Raw genomic sequence first — 21,877 nt, 5'->3', positions numbered from 1 at the left:
ATTTCAAAGTAAAGTTTCAAAGACAGTAACCTTCTCCCCCATATTTCAACATGTATAAAACCAAACTGGAGTATGTGTTTAGAGTTCCTTTTTTTTCTGTATTTTGAGGTAAAGTATACATATGCACAAAACTTCGAATCTTAAGTATATCATTTGATGAGTTCTGACAAATGTATACACCTCTGTAACCAAATACCTATTAAGATATAGACCATCTCCAACATTGCAGAAGCGCTTTCTCTGCTCTTTCCAGCAAATCCCACTCTCACCCAGTACCTATGGAAATCCACCCCATCAGGGGCTGAAATTATTATCAACACTTCTCAAACAGAATAACAGCCCAGAGACAGGGCTAATCTTTTCTTAGATCACGTGAACATGACATGAGAACCAAAACCTCAAACCCTGAAGAGTTTTATGCTTTTCCTACTTGGTTATATCTCCAAATTTCACTTCAAAAATTCTAAATTGAATTCAAATCTAATTTGTGACTTCTGACTGTTTTCCAAGAAAATAGACAATTTGTCTATAATGTTTTATCAGGTCAAACCTCCAGGAATAGTTAGTATAGAGGAAAAGAATCATAAATGCATTTTAAAAAGAGACTAAAAATAATTCACATAGGAAATGCAATTAAGTTTAATTACATTGAATGCTAATACTCCCCCTCAATCATAAAAACAAATGTTTGAAATATACTCTAATGAAAGGAAAAGCCCCTCATATATTACACAGCTAAAAATAATACATTTGCTTAATATTTGAATTTTTATTATTATTCTAAATCTCATACAACCCAGATCGCAAAAATGAATGATTCTGTTCATTCTACTATTTTCCACTCATGCAAGCAAAAGCAGTAATGTTCCAAGGATATTCTTAGGGTATCTGCAAACGACCCACAAACAGCAGCTTTTTTCTTATTTGTTTAATAACTGCTGTCATTCTTTTTGTAAGCAGCAATCACAAGATGTCAAACAAATTCTGCCTTGACTGTGGGTACTGATAGATGTCGCTGCTTGTTTTTATTAAAAACAAAAAAATTTTCCCTGCATTAATTACCAACACTGGAGAAGCAAGGGCATGGCTGGGATGTTCACCAGCCTCTGGGCAAGCAGAGATGCAGCACAGAAAACCACAGAGCAAGCTCACTACCCAGACAGAATACCGGAACACATTTTTCTTTAACTCCCTTGGGGACCCTGGGACTCAGTCTTAGATTCCCTTAAAGGGAAAAGCAAGAGCCTGCATGGGGGCAGGGCGTATCATGTTTATCAGTCACAAACAGTTCCTTTGGGCCTGGATCCAGGTAGTCTGTACTTCTAAAGTCAAAGTCAATGAAGTATAGGCGCCATCAGGTAACACTAGTGGTCAGAGAGCTTGCCAGAAACCTGTAACTCAAAACTGAAAAATGAAATTAAAAGGCTACTTTGGCCAGGCAATTTCTTTCTGCAGGATGCAATAACTGCAAACTACAAAGCTGAAGGAACAGACAATTCTTTGTATGTTTTAAAATTTCTTTCTTCCTAATGTGACACAATGTCTGCCAGAAAAAATAGAAACGAATGTTTTCAAATTTGTATCTCACGACTGACCTGTACTGTTTCGGCAGAGCTTCGCCTGTTCTTCCTCCTTTCTTCTTTTCCCTCCCGCGTTGTACGGGGTAGGGGGGTGGGGGGGGACGGGGGTTGCTTATGGCAGGGAGCCCAGGCCGGCTGGCTGGCGGAGGTCTTGGGTGTATCCGGAGGGCAGGTACCAGGGGCAGGAGTGGCGGAGCAGACGCCTGACCCTGTCCTGTCAATAAACCTTAACCCCGACCTGCCAGGCCCCGAGCTGGGCTAGTCTCTGTCTAGCCTCTGTCTCTAATTGCTCTAAAAATGACTCTTCATTTAAAAGTATCTTTGTGTAAATACCCCACAGGAACTGACAGTCATCAGAATTGCCACAGAGTTGTAGTTTTTTAAGGAGTGCGAGAAACGTCATTTTCTGCCTCATTGTGGAAGGACTCGGAAAACAATTTCAACTGCTGTGCAAGACAATACTCATCACTCTTTTAGCTGACTCTGCAGGCAACATTAGTTTGACTTTTAAGACTGTTAACAGTGAAATGTTTGATCTTTTGATGAAGTTATTTGAAAGTAAAGATGGATATGTGATTTACTCCACAGAACCAGCTTACTCCTGAGCACCCAAAGAGGTAAAGCTAAAGTCCCGTGCTTCTCATTTATACAATGAGGCTTCCTTATAAATTCTAAAAGGACCCAAACTTTTTACCTAAACGTGAAAATCCAAACTTAAAATTAAAAAGAGGAAGTGGAGAGATAAGGAAAGAGGCTTTGGAATGACGTGGTTTTTTTTTTTAATTAAAAAAATTAAATCAGCTTTGCAGATGAGTATAAAACACAAACTTCTTTTTACTGCTTTGTGGCTTAATTCTCTGTTTCCTTTTACTTTATGGTGGTAAAAAAATTATATCATATAATTTACCAGGACTCCTTGAGAGCAATTCCTTAAATTATTTCTCTACTAACATATAATAACGTAATGGGAAAGACAGTTATTGTCTATTCTATAAAAGGAAACCAGACTTGAATTTTGCAAATCCCAGGTTCTCTTCCGATTGGGTGCAGGTTAAGTTCTGCCTTTTAAAGTATGGCTTATTTAAACAACTCAAATTAAATAAACTATTCTTTCTAGTAATTTATTACTAAGTCCTGACAAAGTAAAAGAAAGTTATCCCTCTCTATTCCATTATCCCCTCAATTTTTATCACCTTCTAAAATACTCTGCAATTTACTTAATATATTTATTGCCTAACAGAGCAAGCTCCTTGAGGGTAGGGATTTTTGTTTGTTTTGTTCATTGATGTGCTTCAAATGACTAGAAAAGCAGTTCATAGCAAGCCCTCAATAAACAGTCTCAGAATTAATAAAAAGTTGAACAGATTAAGCAAAGGAAAGGTGGGCATGGAAGAAGACTGCTGATGCTTTTCTTTGTCTTTAATCAACTACCCAAACGCCTTTCCCCCCTCTTCAACGCCAGTTAAAATGCCAGGAGGAACAGTCTTGACATCTGAATTGAAAGATCTTAGAAACCAACTAAAACTGAGGTCTGAGTCTTCAGAATTCTCCAAGAAGCTTGTTGAACACACAAAGTCCCAGGCCCTGCTCCATGTCTACTACAGAATCCCAATGTTCAGGCAATTTACTGCCTAGAAGGGAAAAAAAGATAAATCAATTAACCCAGGGTGGTTGTTGTTTAGTTGCTCAGTGTCAGATTCTTTGAGATCCTAAGGACTGCAGCCCACCAGGCTCCTCTGTCCATGGGATTTTCTGGGCAAGAATACTGGAGTGGGTTGCCATTTCCTTCTCCAGGGGGTCTTCCTGTCCAGACCCAGGGATGGAACCGGCATCTCCAAACCCAAGTCTCCTGCATTGCAGGCAGATTCTTTACCACTGAGCCGCCGTGGTCACAAAGAGTCCAGCATGACTGAGCAACTGAGCGCACACACATGCATGCAACCTAGTTACAAAATAGCACTGCTGCTGCTGCTGCTGCTAAGTCCCGTCAGTTGTGTCCGACTCTGTGCGACCCCATAGACGGCAGCCCACCAGGCTCCTGTCAACCTGGGATTCTCCAGGCAAGAAAACTGGAATGGGCTGCCATTTCCTTCTCCAGTGCATGAAAGTGAAAAGTGAAAGTGAAGACACTCAGTCGTGTCCGATTCTTTGCGACCCCATGGACTGTAGCCCACCAGGCTCCTCCGTCGGTGGGATTTTCCAAGCAAGAGTACTGGAGTCGGGTGCCATTGCCTTCTCCACAAAATAGCACTAGAGGTACCAAAAGGATGCTGCTGGAGCCAAGAGATGGTGCATTATCCAAGTGTATTTGCACTGAGTTTTAAAAAATGAGCATAAACTTTATACCTGATGAAAACTAGTGGTGATATATGCATTTCACACAGAGAGTAGTCTTTGTAAAACCTCTAGGTGTCATGGTCTGAGGGAAGAGTGCCCATCACAAGAACAGAGATGCCAGCTGAGGGTCAAAATATGGAGAGCTTTGTGTTCTAAAATAAGGAGTGTAAAAAACTGTGGGAAGACATTAAAGACTTGTGATTCTAAATGCATAATACAGTTTAGAACTGGGATAGCCTATATCTGACTCTAGAGGACAGTTAGCTCTGGAGAATGAATAGATAGATGGGTCAGCAAAGGAGTGGCAGCTGAAGCCATAGGCTGCCAACTAAGGGACCTGCCTAAGGTCACATGGCAAGTTACACCGAGAGCTGAAGTTACCACTCCTCCTTCAGTCTTATGTTCCAACTTCTGTACTACTTAGGGAAATATTTCTTAAGTAAGCCTCTTATAACAGATAAAACATTTCTAATTATGTTTTATCTTATTTGTTATATCCAACAGAATAAGTTATCCTTCACATCTTGACTGCAATTTATTAGAGTCCTTACTGTCTCATTAATTTGTCAATGGCCATGAAGTCAAGTTGATCACCTTAGTGATCCATGGCATGAAAGTCCTGTTTATTTTCCAGATGCATCTATTTTCTAGTAACTTTTTTTTTTACTTCTCTGCTTTTTTATTTTAATCATTATAGTAAGTCATCTATCTCTGTTCTTAATAAGCAGACACAAGTTTACAGGACTCAATTCCATCGACTACCCTGAGTTTTCTCATTTCATACACCAATGGCAGTTGCACCCCTCTGATAGGGCTGTTCTTATTCAACGTCATTAGCATCATCTAGATGCTGTCTTCAACATTAGAAAAAAGAAGTTATTTGTAGCTACAATCTCAATTAAACTTCCATTTTTTTACATAAACAAACTGAAATTTCCCATGGAGTTTTAAAGATTTTCTTTTAATTACTACCTTGTCTAATTTTGGGTTAAAAGGTTTTCCCTTATATCCAAATAAAGATGCTACTCTTGGAAAGATGACTACATTTCGCTCATATAGTTACTTAGTTCTTACCCTCTATAGAATCTTGTGTGTTTACTGTGACCGGGTACAGGAATTACTCATCCTCCTGCCTTAGAAGACTTGGTAATCCACTGATGTGACAAGGTGAGCGTGAAAACGATTACCAATATAACAGCCCATGGCTCACAGTAAATGATCGTGGAAAAAATGATCGTCTCAGCATCCATTCCAACCTCCTCTTCACTCATCTTCTGTACAGCAGAGACTCAAGAACTAAGTTTCCCAGACTCCCCTATGTGGAGGTTCTACATGTGAATTTCACTCTACCAATTAGAAACATTCGTGGGAGATCTGAAGCAGGGAATGTGATAGAGGCATCGCTTTGGCTGAGTCTGCCATTCTTTCTTTGGCTAGTGAGCACAATGTGGAAATGTTAGGGTTTTCTGAGCAGCGTCCTTGATTGGCTTCCCGCATTGGCTTTGTGAGTATCCAGAAGATGTTGGAGGTGGTGGCAGCTTAACTCCCCTGGGGGCCAGTACAGAACTGTCCTGGATGTTGTCCCTGCATGCTCAGGGGTAGTAGAGAGGGTCAGTAAATCCCTTTGATGAAGCTAAGGCCTCAAGTACAAGCAGGACTTAGCCAGATAAGAACTGGGAAGGAGCAGTTCCTGTGCAAAGGTCCTGAGGAGGAAAGGGTTTAGGGAATGAGAGCCCCTGAAAGACAGGACAGTAGACAGGAGTGGAAGGACTGGAGAGTTGGGGTGCTAAGCCTTGGAGGTTAGGATTTTCATGGTTAGTGCAATGGAAAGCCAAGGAAAGGTTTTAAGGGGGAGTGAACTGATTCAATGTGCTATTTAAAATGCCACCTGTGTATAGCGGGGAGATAAATTGGAAGAAGTAATTTAGTGACTATATAATAGTCTCTCTCATCTTATGGATGTATCATAATTTAACCATCTATTTTATTAGACATTTAAAGAATTTCTAGTACTTTGCTAATATAGGTTAACACCATAATAGATATCCTTAAAACAAAATCTTTGCCAACATCTCTAGTTATTTTCTGAATACAGACTTTTCAAAGTGGAATTAAATAATTGAGTTCAAAGGTATGAAATTTGGGGGACTTCCCTGGTGTACCAGTGGTTAAGACCATGTGCTTCCAATGCATGGGATTCTGGTTCAATCCCTGGTCAGGGAACTAAGATTCCACATGCTACATAGCACGGTCAAAAAAAATTTTTTTAATCTTTAATTTTTAAAAATAGGTATGAAATTTTCTGACTCTTTTTAAAAAGTTTTTTTAAGGGATAAAGATTTTGATCATTAAATATGAAAACCTACTTCACAAAAAGGATATCTTCCCACTAATCCAGTTAAATGATATCAACAGAAGATTATTTAAAAAGATGAAAAACTTCCATTTGTATGTAAAAAGTACTCCAATTATTTGTTTTTAAAAAATGGTAAGCACGTCATCAAAATCAATACTGTTCAACTTCTCAGTTGGGATGAGCCACATTTAAAACAATCATCACAGTCAGAATTTGGGACATCCTAAAAGGACCTCAATGTAATCTATGCTTCTAAGGGTCCATCTAGTTGTGATTTAACTTTTTTATAACAGTATTTTTGTTATAAATATATTCACAAAACTGAAAAAAAAAATGCTTTGTCAGACTGTGTTTCCCAGTGATGCGGCTGGTCAGGTTCAGCGGAGCAGAGCCGTTTTGCTCTCTCCATTTTCTCTTCTGACCTCTCACAGGTGGCCTCTTTCACACGCAAATTTACCTCTTTTGTTCTTCATCTCAGCGACTGGCATCAAGACACACAAGCTTTCACCTCTTTACCTACTCCTTCCTACTCATTGTCTCACATGCAGACTCGCCTCACACTCGAGTCTGACATATTTATTTTCTCTTCAGTTGATGTGATCCTTTCTCTCCCTCTCCCACACCCCTCTGCTCTCGCTTGCATCTTTCCTCAGAATCCTCAGGCCTCCCCTCTCTCACAAGCTCCTGTCCTGGGTCCTTGTTCAGGGAAGGACTGTTGGTCAGAAAATCTGCCAAGGTGGCTGGGGGGATAATTGGGGCGAGGGTGGGGGTGCAGACGCACGGATGCTGGGCGTGAGGAGACCAGGTGGCCAGCCAGGGTTTCCCAGGCCCCCGTGGCAGGAGGGGGTGGGCCTGAACTAAAGGCTGGGGCCGCCAGAACAGGGGACAAAGGCCGAGTCCTGCTGCTCGCCAGCCGGAGCGCACACACTTCAGACACCCAGAAACGCTCTGTGGCCTGGATGGGGTCTGAGAGTTGCCAGTTGGACATCCTGACCTAGACAACCAATTAAGGCATGTTCAAGGTCTGCTGAACAGAACAATCTTCTAAACTAGGCTAAACCCCCTGTTCAGAGTTGCTGATTTTTCTGCCCCTAAATTTTCCAGATTTATCATCATATTAATGGTAAGAACTAGAAGACAAAGCAGGCAAGGGTACTGAAAAATCTGATGTACACTGAACATCAGAGTTAACGTACTTTTGGAAACAAACCAGGCGTCGGGCGAACACTGTGGGATCCACTAGGCATGCTTAACGAGAATCTGTTCTGGGAAGGAACTGAAGATCAAGGTCAGGAATGATTAATATGGATGCAGGAAGTCATCAACATTTGAGGACAAGCAATACGAATCTCATTAAATCTTCAATCACTTCCTATTGCCTGAAGGAATTGGTGGTAGTCTAATGATTAAAGCAATAACATTAAAGTAGAAGACAATATTAGAAAGTTAATCTGACCCTTATAAAAGAAGCTAGCACAAGGTTCCAATCCACCTAAGAGACTTTACAAGACTCTCCTCGGCAGCTGTGGTTTTTCTCTGCTGGTGAAAGAGACTTCCTTTTTCTTAAAAAAAAGGATCAGGTAACTGATCATCCTTCACATGCTTCCCCATGGGCCATCGTGCTGCTATCTGTCTGCCGTGTCTCCCACTTACTCGCTGGATCTGCAGATCACACCTCCCTCCGCCCCAGCCTTCTCCTGCTGTGTCGCTCCCTCGCATTTCTGATTGCAACACCCCTGTGCTCGCCTGGCAATGCCCTGAACAGCTGCTATTCACAGAGCATAAAGTAGAAGAGAAACGACAGAAGACGACAGAGAGGAGCTGCCTTTTGTAACATCAATTCTTAGAGGGGCTGGTTTTCAGCTGCATGCACCAGCCAGTTGGCGGGGAGTGCGGTGAGGGTGTTCTTTTCATCCGTGACCTATTTCTACTTGGTCTTATAGGAAAATCATAATCTTACTGATGACAGAGACAGGGTATGTGATGCCCCAAATTCAGAATCATCACAAGGCTGAGCAGAAGGATAAACAAGTGTGATAAATAGAATCCAAATGTGAGAGACAAAAGGACCTCAAAAGTTAATTTTCCTAAATTAATGTTTCAGTAATTAATAAGCTTTCTCTTGGATGTGGATGGAATTTTTAGAAATCATGGTTCTATTACTAGTACCCCTCCTTAGGGGGGAAAAACCCTTTAGAAATGCCAATTCTAGCTAAACAGTGGACTGGATTGACTTTTTACTTTCTTCTTTATACTTTTTGGATTTTGGCCATGCCACACAGCTTGTGGGATCTTAGTTCCCCAACCAGGGATTGATTCCAGGCCTCTCAGATGAAAACAATGAGTCCTTACCACAGAACTGCCAGGGAATTCCCTCTTCTTTATGCATTTTTATAGTAGCTTAATACTTCCACTATGAATACAGTTGACCATTGAACAACCTGGGTTCAAGGGTGCTGATCCTCCTCGCAGGAGAACATCTGTGAATAAATGGTATCTGCAGACTGTGTAGCTCTGTGGTACCTACTATAAAAAAAAAAAAAATTCATGTATAAGTGGACTTGTGCAGTTCAAATCTGTGTGGTTCAAGAGCCAACTGTAGTTATGAAGGGCTTACTATTAAGAACTGTGTGGTAGACAAGATGGTCACTAACTAGTAAGTAGCAGCAGCAGGATTGAACCTAAGGAGCCTGATTTGACACCCCATGTTCTTGGCCTTTGTTTATACAGCCTTCTTTGTATTACTTTTATAATTGGAAAGTATATTTTCAAAGTATTTTTATTCCTAGAAAAAGCAATCCCCACTTGTTCCTCACTCCTGCTGTAGAAATAGAGACACTCTCACCACTTCCAAGGGGACATTTCCCCCTTCTCTTCTTTCCATTCCTTTCCACCTCTTTCAGGTCCTCCCTCTCTCTAGGAAGCCCCCTGCTCTCCAGGATTTCCAGTGGTCCTCATTCCTTACCATTTGCCGCCCTTCCCTCTGCTTCTAAACATAGCCAGGGCCTCTATGTCAAAAACAAAATGTATGTCCACACAAAACTTGCACACCAATGTCCACAGAAGCACCATTTGCAAGAGTCGAAAAATGGATGTAACCCAGACGTCCAGCAAGTAAAGGAAATGTGATACCCTACTGAAGGGGATATTATTTGGCAAAAAAAAAGGGATGAAGTACTGATACATACTTTAACATGGATAAACCTTGAAAATATAGTCCTAAGTGAAAGAAGCCAGTCATAGAAGACCACACATTGTGTGGTTCCACTTACTTCCAATGTCCAGAACAGAAAATCTATAGAGCCAGAAAGCAGATGAGTCGTTACCTAGGGCTGGTGAGGATAGGGGGCCTGGGGAGTAACTGTTAATGGGTAAGAAGTTTGTTTCACAGCTGTCCAGGTGGTGCTAGTGGAAAAGAGCTCACCTGCCAACGCAGGAGATCTAAGAGACATCCTCGATCCCTTAGGTCAGGAAGATCCCCTGGAGGAGGGCAAGGCAACCCACTCTGGCATTCTTGCCTGGAGAATCCCATGGACAGAGGAGCCTGGTGGGCTACTGTCTGCAGGGTCACAAAGAGTTGGACACAACTGAAGCAACTTAGTACACATGCAAAAGGTTTGTTTCAGGGGTGATGAAAATGTAAAATTGATGGTGGCAGTGGCTACACAGCTCTGAGTACACTAAATACCACTGAATTGTACACTTTAAGTAGGTGTGAACTGTATAATCTGTGAATTCAGTTCAGTTCAGTCGCTCAGTCGTGTCCGACTTTTTGCCACCCCATGAACTGCAGCATGCCAGGCCTCCCTGTCCATCACCGAATCCCAGAGTTTACTCAAACTCATGTCCATTGAGTTGGTGATGCCATCCAACCATCTCATCCTCTGTCGTCCCCTTCTCCTCCTGCCTTCAATCTTTCCCAGCATCAGGGTCTTTTCCAACAAGTCAGTTCTTCGCATCAGGTGGTCAAAGTATTGGAGTTTCAGCTTCAGCATCAGGACTTCCAATGAACACCCAGGACTGATTTCCTTTAGGATGGACTGGTTGGATCTCCTTGCAGTCCAAGGGGCTCTCAAGAGTCTTCTCCAATACCACAGTTCAAAAGCATTAATTCTTCGGCGCTCAGCTTTCATTATAGTCCAACTCTCACATCTATACATGACTACTGGAAGAATCACAGCTTTGACTAGACGGACCTTTGTTGGCAAAGTAATGTCTCTACTTTTTAATATGCTGTCTAGGTTGGTCATAACTTTTCTTCCAAGGAGCAAGCATCCTTTAATTTCAAAATCTGTGAATTATACTGCAATAAAGATGCTATTTTAAAAAAGAACCCAAGAATCCCCACCCTTGTCTGCAGCCACTTCCATCACTTTTCATCTCTCCTTCCACTGCTAAAATTTTGATCTGTGTCACTAAGATTTCCAAGTGGTCAGTTTCACTGACCCTTACTGAGTCATCCTGAAATTCCCTCCTGAGCCTCTTTTCCTCACTAGGTTCTCTGTTTGCACCAACTCCTTCTTTAATGCTTTGACAGCTCCTCTCCTTCCTCAGGTCCCCTTTCCAACCACCAGGTCCTGATTCCTCCTTCTCTGTACCATTTCTCTTGCATCCATCTCTTCCTTTCCATCCTGCATCAATGCACAAATTCAGGCCCCATCACTTTGTTTCTGCCAATATCTCCCAACTGATGCGATAGTTTTCACGCATCAGTGCATTCAGGGTACCACCTGAATTAAACAGGTTAGTTTAAATTAAACAGTGTTAAACAGAATTAAACAGTGTCAGGTTGAAACAGAGACACCATTTCACTTATTTGTCAAAAACTTTCATCAGTCTCTGTTGCCTATAGATAAACCCTAAGCTGACCTTCAGGGTCTCCATCATCTGGTCCTAACTTCTGTTATCAATCTGCCTCTCCTATAACTCTCTTATGCAAACTCTCAGCTCCAGACAAACCCTCCATTCCAGAACCCTCTGAATAGGTTTTGACTATTCACATGCTTTCTCCATAAATGCTCTGTCTTACCTGCTTAGGATGACCCTCCTCCACCCCTCCACCTTTCTGCCAACCACCTTACTCATCCTTCAAGGCCCAGTTCTGTGAAGAGATCACTCCAGCCCTTAATTATCTTTCTTCTCTCTTAGTTCCAGAGCACTCTCATACTGGTTTGTTTTTTTGTTTTTTGTTTTTTTTTTCCACCGAAACTTCATTGAACAAATTCACCGTTTTTTTCCACTATCTTCTGCCATTTCATAGGCAACTTCATAATTCTATCTTCCCCCAATTTTTTATCTTTTTGAGCAATCTTTTCTAGGTGCCCTTTACAATATTCCAGGGAGCTGAAATTTTTTCCATTAAGAGAATTTTGTAAAGACTGAAAAAATAAAACTATCATACTGTTTTGGTTATCATATGTATTAGACTTCCTTCTCCAATTAAATTAAAAACCATCTGACCCAGTTCAAAAGACTACTACCACTGAACTTTCTAGTTCCCTCACTCCTCATCCTACTATCTGTTCCTTGCTCTTGCAGGAAATTCTCACCTTAGGACAACTCCTTCCCCCACCCCCCCCCCAATTATCAGCCTCTTCCCTTTTTACTTCTATACTCTATAGATTATTCACTGTATAATAATGAGCCCCAAAACAAACAAAATAGACAAGGTCCTTGCCCTTGGGAAATAGCCAGCTTAGACTAGACTCTAGGATTCACCAATTCAATCCCCCTCTTGCTAATCCCCCATTCCCCTTTTCTCTTACTCCCTAGTCCTTCCAGTGCAGCCATCTGGAAAATTCCATCAATCCAACTATCTACTTTCACTCTTTTATACACACAGGATGATGCCCATTGGGAGAAAATCACACAGTGACAATGAATGGGGCCACTGCAGATACACGGTCTCTAATTTCACTTGGATCTCAACACTGCTGGGCAATCCTTCTATTATCTCTTGTTATTTTTCTCCTCCTATTTCCCAATCCCCTACCTCATTTCATCTCTAATCTCAGCAAAAATGTACAGAAAGAAACTGAAGTAATTGAGGGACAAGGAGCTTCTTCAATTTTCTGTCCCCTCTTCCAGATGAACATCTATCTACATGTTCATCCATCATCCCTCCAACACTAAGGGAGCAGGAGTCTGGGATCTCTCTCCCTTTTCACACACACGCCTCAGCTGTCCTGTTCGGATGGCCCCCCAATCCTGTACACGCTACTGTCAAAAGGAGCAGCTCCAGCTGGCTGCTCCCCAGTTCTCACCCTGCCTGCCTGCTGCATCAGAGCAGCAGAACTCCCCAAAGTTAGACAGGCTCTCACTCCACCTCTGCCTTGGGACGAGGGGCCTCCCTGTTTCGTGACTCCTTCCTCTGACCAGGCCCTCCTGGCTCAGCAGGACTCAGCCTAGTCCTTACCTTCTCTGTGAAGGTGAAGGTTCCTTAGTCGCTACTGGATGATCCCATTGCACCGTTTGCTCACCTCTATCTGTGTATTCTTTTTACTCTGTTGTAAAATTTATTTCCATTTATTTACACCAAGGACTGTGAACTCATGGAGGACAAGAACTGTGTATTCCAAGGCCAGTACACTGTAAAGGACATATCCCCCGCTATCTAGGTTCCTTCTGTGTTTCCACAACACTTGAGGCAATTCTCTTTCTTCGTTAATCTGTGCATTACTGCTTCATGATCAGAGAATGCAGAATGTATAATTTTTCTTTCTAGCACTTGTTAAGGCTTTTAGTGGCTAGCTTACTATCCTTTGCCCTATTTCATGTAAATTTGTAAAAAGAATCCTAATCAAAGTATCAAATTTAATATTAAATCAAATTTACTAATAATAACATTCTGAAATCCAACCTTATTATGTCTACTTAAATTGTCAAATTAGAGGCATGTTAAAGTTTCCTATTACGATTGTGGTTTTTATCCACTTTTCCTTTTATTTTTAACAGCTCTTGCTTTATGTATTTTAACATGTTATTTGACTCAAAGATTCATTATTAATAATTTTATTGTATCACTATTAACCAGACACTTTTCTCTGATTCATTCAAGAAATCTTTACTGAATGCTTATTATGTGCCAGGCATTGTTTTAGGTACTTGGGCTACATCAGAAACAAAACAAAAACTCTTTTCCTGAACTTATGTTCTAGTTGAGGAGGTAGGCAAAAAATAACATGACAAATAAGTAAGTTATATAAGTAAGTAAGTGTTAGAAAGTGTTAAGTAGTATGAGTAGGGCCTTATAGGACATTATAAGGACTGTGGCTTTTACTCTGAGGGAAATAGTCTGGTTTCAGATGTATAGCAAGGCATGAGGGATCTTAGTTCCCTGACCAGGAGTCAAATCAATCCACAGTCTGCATTGCAAGTGTGGAGTCTTAACCACTGGACCACCAGGGAAGTCCCTAGAGGAACATTTTAAATGACCCCACTGGATATATTCATACAATCAGCAAAATGCAGAATGTGGAAAGCCCCATTAGGGCAGACAGATTAACCAGTTGCTTCAACAAATAAATTTCATGAAAAAAAAAAAAAGGGAAAATAAACTTACTGAATAAAACAAATTGACATCTTCTTCATGTCAATGTGGCTATGTGGCATAACTGGTACTAGAATTTCTTCCTGCCTTAAACAACTAGACAAAATGTGAAGGGGCTATTTTTTTGGCACTGGCTGTTGAACAATGTAAGACAGAGAACCTTGAGGGTAAACAAATACACAAGGTGAGTCCAGCTGGGCTGCAGTGTTCTGCCTGGGGAAACCATCCCAAATATGGCACTGGGAAATGGCGCCCTAGCCAAGCACAGCCCCTTGCTGCTTCATTAGAGAGCAGAGGGTTGGTTGTGAAGCAGCTGGAATTTGCGAGGCAGGGTACTGAGGGTTCTGGAAAACAGAGAGGAACAGGGTCTACCAGACAGTAAGGCTGCTGCAGGCTGAGAGCTGAATAAAGGTTCCAGAGGTTGCAGGCCTGGAAGAAGTTGAAGTCTTAGCCCAACCAGAGTAGAAAGACCTCACTAAGGCCCACAGGCATTCAACTGGAACCAGAAAGATCAGCTGAGACCTCGGGAGTAAGAACCACGCAGAAGCAGAGCAAAGGTGAGTGAATTAAAACCTGGGAGCCAACCCAACTCACTGTCTTTTTTTGTAAGTAAAATTTTAATGGAACATAAGCTATGTTCATTTGTTTACACACTGTCTAGGCTGCCTTTGTACTATATTAGCAGACTTGAGTTGTTGCAATAAGAGACCACAGGGTCCACAAAAGTCTAAGATATTTACTACCTAGTCCTTTATAGAAAAACTCTATTGAACTCTGCAAAGTCCTAGAGTAAGGGCCACACTCTAGGACTTAGAGGAAAACAAAACAGATCCACTCAACCAAAGAAGAAAACCAAGCCTGGAAGAGCAACATAATCTCCACAATGTTATTATTCATTATGTCATATATATAATTATATATTAGATAACATACAAAGAATAGAAAAATGTGACCCACGGCCAAGGAAAAAAAGCAGTCAATAAAACAGAACAGATCCTGAGATTGTCCAGATGACAGATTGACAGATAAGGACTTTAAAACAGCCATTATAAATATGTATGTACAAGTACTTAAAGGAAAAGATAGACATGAGTAAACAGCTGGGAAACCTCAACCAAGAAATGTAAAGTATAAGCAAAGAACCAAATGTAAATTCTAGAACTGTTAAGTACAATATATGAAGAAAATTTTAAAGATTCCTGGCTTTTAGAGTTACATAATGAAGAATCTACAGATGAAATTATATATCTGAAATGTGCTTCAAAATAACCCAGCTTGGGGAAGCGAAGTGGTTGGGGAAAAAGATGAAACAAGCGCCATAAACTGATGACTATTGTAACTAGGTGATGGGTATGTATGGATTTCTCTACTTTTCTGTATGTTTAAAATTCTGCACATTCAAAAGCTAAAAAAGAAAACCAATCTCTACAAGAAAAAACTGTTTTAACTGCAAAAAAGATGATGTTCAAATGAAACTGTGCATACATATTACCCTCCTCCCATCTTTGCCAAATTCATGGAGATATATAGCATCCACTCTGCATTTTCAAAGATTCCCAGTGCTTAGAGAAAGTGAGCATTTCATAAACTGTGAATATTTATTTAGGTGAATTCCATCTTCCTCACCCCACCTCTCTCTCTCTCTCTGTTACACACTTTGACACACATGGGAATATCAGTATTTGATTTCACAAAATGAGATCGCATTAAAATACTCTATAACTTGTATTCTCCAAATAACATATGTTATGAATATTATTATTGTCCATAATACAGGTCAACATCTTTTTCTGGTTAATGACATCACAGTAAGTATCATTGAGAGTCTACGTGTTCTATACTATGTATTATAATTCATAATTTCAACAGGAGACAGGAACTTTGTGAAAGAAAGCTATCTCAGGCAGAGGGAAGACATAAGAGCATATATGACTTGAGGGACAAGTCTGACTTTAGGGACTTTGGGGCCATGATTTGATTGTTAATTAAGCATGCTTTAATTTATGTAGTAACAAGCCATAACAGAGTTGAAAGCTATTTGTTAAAAAACATCATATAGCAAAAACCCATCTCCATTCTCTGGTTATCCACATAGAGTTTAAGTCACAGGAAGCTCCTTATTAATAATTTAATGTATTTAAATTAATGTATTTTCCAAATCACCCATGGGCTACATCCCAAAAGTTTAATTCTAAGTTGGTTTGGTGAAACTAAGGATACATTTTAATGCAGTAGCTATACAAAATGGTAAGGATCTCAGGTCGTTGACAAAAGTTTAAAGTACCTAATTTCTGAGGTAAAATAGCCCTCTGCTATCTGGGGGCTAAATTTTTGAAAAATCACTATCATAAGAAAATTCTTAATGAAAGAAATCTATGGCCTTAGAGTCACAAATAAACAAAAGCACTTGTAACTATTTTGCGTATTTGTTTAAAAAAGCATGATAAAATATTAATAGCTTTAAATGTATCTTAAACTATAGTATATATAAGTAATTACCAGTTATCATTCTTTGATCATGGAAATTGTAAAGGTGTTCCTTTTCTATATTATAATTTACATAGACATTTTGCTTTGTTGCAGAGAATATGCACAGTAAAAGACATTTTCCCCTTGGATCTGGTCCCATTCAAACATTTGCTATCTTCTGTATTTGTTTGGTTTTTTTCTTTTATACAGTTTAAACAACAGCTTTGGAAAATAAAAATGTTATCTTTTCAATATGTAAAATTCAAACACATCAAGCATAAAGTAAAAATCAGTCCAATCTCACCATTTGGAAATAACTGCTATGAACACTTGGGTGAACATCATCCTAGATATCTCTTTGGGCACGTATATATATAAGGAAGGGAAAATACAAACTCGATGTAAGTAGGATTTACTGTTCTATACCCAGGCTTTTCTCCTCCATATATACCCATGAATATTTCAGTCTACAGTACATCTGCATCATCTTTTTTAATGACTGCATAGCACCCCATTGCATGCATGAACCATAATTTATTTGGTCATTCTCTTACCAAGCCATTTCAGATTCAGATTCTGGTGAATATTTCCCAATCACTATTAATATAAAGTTACATTCTTATTCATCCATGTTGGTACACTCATCCTATTGTTCTCTCAAGATAAACTCCTAAAAGCAGAATTGTTAGCTAAAAAGTATGCATACCTTACACCTCGATACACATCGCCACACAGCCAAACTATTTCACATACCCACTAACTGTGCCTCTCTTAGACTTTCTGCTGGACTTACAGTCTGTCCCCTCTCGTCTCACTGGCTTCAGCTTGCTCCACGGGTTTACTTCCATAAGCTTTCTTCATCTCTCCTCTGACTACACTGCTTACACCTCAAGCACTTCTCTTTCAGATGTCTTCCCTTCCCCTTTCCCAACTTCTTTTTTCTTTTTTTTTTAAGCTGTTACAAGTAGAGCTGCGGTGTATAATTGTGTGATGGGTTGTCTGGACACGTTTTCAAAGCTGTTTTCTAAGTGCTAGACATGTAGTGTTCAGGTCACAGGTGAGCCTTGTTTAGCTGTGGAAAAATCCAGCTAAGTTTCTCTGGCATGTGGGATCTTCCTGGGAAAGGGATCGAACTTGACCTGCATTGTCAGGCAGATTCTTTACCACTGAGCCACCAGAGGAGCCCCCAACTTCTTTTTTCTAATCATCTCTAATAAGTCTGACTCACAACTCAAATTCCATGGAACAAAATTCTCACAGTTGCCCAAAAAGGTATACAGAAGTAAAACTGCCTTAAAATAATCTTGGAGGGAGATGGAACATCAAAGGGGTGGGCAGGGAACAAAGTCACTATCTACACCAGTCATATGACAAAAACTGATGTTTTGAGATAAATTAATCTTTAGGCCTACCATATAACTTTTGTGCATAAATATTTCTACAGGAGGTCATTCTGAAAGGTCTTTCATTCAGTTATGGAACTGTGTACTTACTATGTACATATATTGTATGCCACATTTTGGGAACACAGAGATGAAGAAGATAAGATTCTTGTCACTAAGAAGCTCCCATTCTAACAGGAGAGATGGAGGTGTAAAACACTTTTCAGATAAGTGTACATACGCTGATTGAGGGTAATAAGTGTTGTGATAAAGGCATGCCCTGAGTGCTATTGAAGCAGACTGGGTTAGCTCAGCCTGGGCAGAAGCAAAGACAGCTTCAAAGGAGAGATGGCATTTAAGTGTGGCCTTGAAGGATGAATGATTTGCTGGGTGAATAAAGGACACTGCAGGCAAAGCAATTAAGGAGGTACACAATGGCAAACCTTAGCAGATATGAGTTTAGGAAACTGGCAGGAGATGAGGCTGAAAAGGTAAACTGAGGCCAGGCTGAGATGGAGTTATCCTTTGATCCTAAGAGATTCAGACTTTAGACCAGCAATGAAGAGTTCTCAGGGGGTTTTTGTTTGTTTTATTTTTGTTTTTTTTAAGTAGGGAAGCATCATAATCAGACCTGAATTCTAGAAAGACAGTGTAGGGAAGAAGACAAAGGTGGAAACTAATTACAAGGGACGGTAAAGACTTGTACCCAGACTGTGAAAAAGCTGGAGGCATCCAAGAAATGGGATTTACTGACTCACTGAACATAGATGCTGAAGGCAGTGGCAAGGACCAAAAGAACTTAAATGCTTATACTTAGGTAGTGCCTGGATGGTGATGTCATTAATGGAGATAGAGCATATATATGGAGGAGCAGAAGATGTGGAGAAAAATATTCACTTCCATGTTGAACCTGTTGAACTTAAGGGACCTGTGAGACATCGGGAAAAGATGCCTAACAGAGAGTGGGCATTAAGGCCTGGTGTTCGGTTCTAGGGGATATTCTGCTGATTTTTTTTTTTTAATTGTATAGATTTGGCAGTCATTTGAGGTGGGTAAACATGATTGCTGACAACCAGGAGAGGAAACAGGGATGAGGGCTTAGAACAGAATCTTAGAGAACACTATATTTATACACCTAGAAGTAGAAGAAAAGCCTAGTGAAAGTCCGGGAAAATCAGAGAAACAGGGTGCAAGCCAGGAGAGACTGGCTCATAAAAGGAACACGAGTGTAAAAGAGAGAATATGCCTCCTTCTTTGCCTGCCCCATACTTTTCCTTCCCATACTCACCGTGCAATGTAAGACTCTTATGTAGAAGCTTTGGGAGCTGGAACAAAGATTCTAATAAAGTGGGAGGTGGGAGTGAGATTAAACAGAAAGTTCCTGGGACCCAGGGATTCTGCACTGTGATCTGGGATTTATTGATAGTGTTAATATCAGGAACAGTTCCATCCCTAAAGGGCTTGTTACCTTCTCTCTATGTTCCAAGACATTAATATGTCCTTCCCCCTTCCAATGTCACTACTCATAGTTTTAATCCATCCCTTAGCTCATGACAGAAGAGAACCAGTGTGGCCGAGCCTCGGGCCTTGAGCCCTTATGCCCTTCTTATGCGGTTAAAAAGTCTCTTCTTCCCACTTTCCAGGAGGGAAATGTACAAACAGATGCTGATGATAAATTCTGGCACAAAGACTTAGAGTGGATTAATTTACATCAATCTAAAGGGGTGAAAAGGAGAAAGAAAGAGGAGAGAGGACTCAATAAATTTACCCTTCATTTTCAACCCTGAGGGGTGGAGAGTAGGTGGTACAGGACAACCTGTCTGCAACGTAAATCTAGTTATGAATAGTCCATAAAGGGGCCTCTCCCCATCACCAGACTTCTTCCTGATGACATATTTTCCTCCCTCTTCTAGTCAGAAGATCCCCCACTTCTAGTCAGAAGATAACCCTCTTGTGGGGTGTAGTGGGAAGCATTACTACAGTTTTTTCTGTAAGAGCTTTTCCCAAGACTGTCTGAACCATCATTTGTCAAAATCATAAGTGAGAAAAACGATGAATATCTTATTTCTATAATCTGCAAAGAGATTCTGTATACATGCATACATATATGTGTGTGCATATAATACACGTGTGTGCATGTGTGTGTTCTGGCTCTTCCTCTACCTTGACTATCTGCCCAGATCCTCTTCACCATTACCTGCAGTTCCTAAAAAAGGTCTAAACACCATTAGTTCTTGTCAAAAGAGGAAACAAAAAGTAACTTGATTAGTAAATAGAGTTTGGATTGGAGCCCAGATCTTAAGAGGTGTAAATTGGTGCTCTTTTCACAAGGCTGTACTCTCACATAGGTTTCCACTCTCCCATCCAACTGGTCCAAATCACGACCTACATCACCATCCCTTTACACATCTCTCACCTCCAATCTCCCTGTGGTTCCTTACTCCACTAACACACAAAAGAGACAGGTCTATCCTCCTACCAACCTCCTTCTTCTCTAAAAACATGTTTCTCTTTACTTTTCACACACACTCATCATATTTGCCCTGTCTCTGATTTTCTGCTTTGCACACTGATTTCTGTGAAGAGACGATGCCATGCAGGGAAGAGGAATGAACCCTTAAAACAAAAATCAGAGTCATAATAAAAAAAAAAAAAATCAGTCATTCAAAAAAAAAATCAGAGTCATATTCAAATACCCATTTTGCCTCTTACAATCTGTGCAATCGTGGTCTTATTACTTAACCTCTTTGTCTCACTTTTCTCATCAGCAAACATAATGCCTAACTCATTGAGTTCAGTAGTTAAGACTCCCAATGCCAGGGACTGGAGTTCTCCTCTCCGCCGCGGTGCAGAAACTAACATCCCACAAGCGGCACCCCGCCCCGCCCCCCCCCAAAAAAAGTAGTTAGCACATGTAAGGTGCTTAACACGGTATTACGTATTAACATATAAAAGACACTTAAAAATGGTAGCTATTTGCCGTGAAAGTAATGTTTGCCTCACAAGACTGTTGTTTAGGTGTCCTGACACCTAAATTGTTCTTCAAAATATTCTAATTTCCTTCCTCCCCCAGTTTTGAAAAAACTTTCCAATTCTTTCCAACAAAGATTCAGAAACCAGTTCAAATCCAACAAAGATTTATCTGCAAAACTATCTGCACATTTACTAAAATTTCACCACTTTACACAAGGGCTTCCCTGGTGGCTCAGTCAGTAAAGCATCCGCCTGCAGTGCAGGAGACCCAGGTTCGATCCCTGGATCGGAAAGATCCCCTAGAGAAGGACATGGCAACGCACTCCAGTATTCTTGCCTGGAGAATCCCTTGAATAGAAGAGCCTGGCGCGCTAAAGTCAATGGGGTCGCCCAGAGTCGGACATGACTAAGCGACTAAACCACCACACAAGAATAACAGAATGACACCTATTTGACATAATGTCTCCTCTTCTTATGACAGTGGAAGAGAATAATCACATTTTGCAAGTTTCCCCCAAAGACGTGTTGGATAATGCCAATAGATACAAGTTGCTTTCTCTGCGGCAACTGGGTATCTAAGAGCATTTCCGTTACTGTAGAGCCGGAATAAATAAGTTTGCTGCACCAATCACACAGCTGACGTGAGCGAAGAAAACTTCAGATAATGTCCCATAAATCTCAATGAGGGACTGCAAATAGATGCCACGCAGTGACGTGATCTAGGCAAGTGACGAACACACGCGGATCTGTTTCTGTGACAAGTGGTAACATGTGCCTGCATATGTCCGCAGGACCGAAAGCACAATCTGGTACGCCGAGATGTCTGATCGCGGACGTGTATCCCTTTGAACCCGACTGCGTTGCAAGTGAGTGACGAAGAGAACCCTCGCGTACCTCTAGGAACTTACCTCTGCGGACGAACAGGTGGAAGCCGCTGGGCGCCGCCATGTTGGCGTCGGTCACGTGGCCACAAACTCTCGCACCTCGCCCCGCCCCGCCCGGCCCCGCCCCGCCCCGCCCCGCCCGTCCGAGCCTTCCACTCGCCGCCCTGCCAAAAACCAGAGGCGCCGAGGCCGCCGGAGGGGAGCGCGCGTGCGCGCCGGGGGCTGACTGCGGGAGCTCTGGCGGCGGAGCGGCTCGGACACCCGGGCCAGTAGGGGATCCCGCGGCCGGCCGAGCCCGCTCCCGCCACGAGAGGCGGGCTGCAGCAGCGGTTCGCGCACTCTCTCTG

At 41.2% G+C, this 21,877-nt stretch overlaps 1 protein-coding gene across 3 annotated transcripts in view; it reads right to left on the bottom strand.

Annotated features, from left to right (window-relative positions):
- METAP1D (methionyl aminopeptidase type 1D, mitochondrial) overlaps positions 1-21,623 on the bottom strand; it is a 71,289-nt gene extending 49,666 nt beyond the window's left edge. For 2 of the 3 annotated variants that reach the window (XR_006273171.1, XR_006273170.1), the window contains exon 1: positions 21,555-21,621. Coding sequence is in view for 1 of the 3 variants with exons in the window: in XM_043487937.1 (XP_043343872.1) it covers positions 21,555-21,594 (40 nt within the window). In the remaining 2 variants the exon portion in view is untranslated. Of the gene's footprint in view, positions 1-21,554 lie in introns of all 3 variants that reach the window. The other variant, XM_043487937.1, reaches the window with a different exon arrangement.
- Between the last annotated feature and the right edge of the window lie 254 nt (positions 21,624-21,877).

This window comes from Cervus canadensis, chromosome 15, assembly GCF_019320065.1.
Source record: "Cervus canadensis isolate Bull #8, Minnesota chromosome 15, ASM1932006v1, whole genome shotgun sequence".
NCBI lineage: Eukaryota > Metazoa > Chordata > Mammalia > Artiodactyla > Cervidae > Cervus > Cervus canadensis.
This window is presented reverse-complemented; position numbering and strand designations above follow the sequence as displayed.